The following is a 690-nucleotide window of genomic DNA, read 5'->3' as shown; positions in this document are numbered from 1 at the left end:
AGATCCTGGCGGAGCACGTCCACCGCGCCGGTCTACGCAGCAAGTTCGTCCATCTCTTCCTGGCCACCCTCCACTTTCCCCACCACGACCAGCTCAAGCTCTACAAGGTGAGGAGGGACACGAGGTACGCCAGTTACCCCAAGTCCTAGGACAGGGGTTTGGCTGTTCGTGCTGTGCCTGTCCCCCGACAAGTGGAGGTCACAGCTGGGTGTTGTCACAGCTGGGTGTCGTCACAGCTGGTGCTCAGGAGAGACAGAGAGGGAAGTAAGTGCATGCTGAAAGTGAAAGAGGGGCACCAAAATGCCAGGAACTCGAAAGTGGGAGTGATGCGCTGGCGCTGTCCTCTCACTGATGCCATCTGCTGATTGCGGTGCTGGCTGTTGGGAAGGAATGGCGTCGTTAAACCGCCCGTGCTGGGTGGCTGGGGTGGAGGTACCGTTCTCTCTGCGGTGCGGTGTTCAGAGTTTGTGGCCGGAACAGTGTTGCTAATGGCTGTTACGGAACAGCGCTTGCTCAGCCTCCAAGCTCGCTTTCCCCCCACTCATAGTGAGCTGGCTGGGGTGGGCAGGAGACTGGGAGGGGACACAGCCAGCACAGCTGACCCCAGTCATCCAAGGGGATATTCTGTACCATGTGTTGTCACACTCAGCATAAAAACTGGGGTAGAAGAAGAAAAATGGGGGGGGCTGT

At 58.1% G+C, this 690-nt stretch overlaps 1 protein-coding gene across 1 annotated transcript in view; it reads left to right on the top strand.

Annotated features, from left to right (window-relative positions):
* Positions 1-5: 5 nt before the first annotated feature.
* The window catches only part of LOC104489748 (torsin-1B-like), a gene marked incomplete at its 5' end in the record, with an annotated part of 2823 nt that continues 2138 nt past the window's right edge, over positions 6-690 (top strand). Inside the window, one exon of the mRNA XM_010131950.1 lies at positions 6-107. Coding sequence (XP_010130252.1) covers positions 6-107 — 102 coding nt within the window. The remainder of the gene's footprint in view (positions 108-690) is intronic.

The sequence above is a fragment of the Buceros rhinoceros genome, unplaced genomic scaffold, assembly GCF_000710305.1.
Source record: "Buceros rhinoceros silvestris isolate BGI_N320 unplaced genomic scaffold, ASM71030v1 scaffold9482, whole genome shotgun sequence".
Classification (NCBI taxonomy): Eukaryota; Metazoa; Chordata; class Aves; order Bucerotiformes; family Bucerotidae; genus Buceros; species Buceros rhinoceros.
Note: the sequence above shows the minus strand (reverse complement) of the source record. Positions and strands in the feature narration are given on the sequence as shown.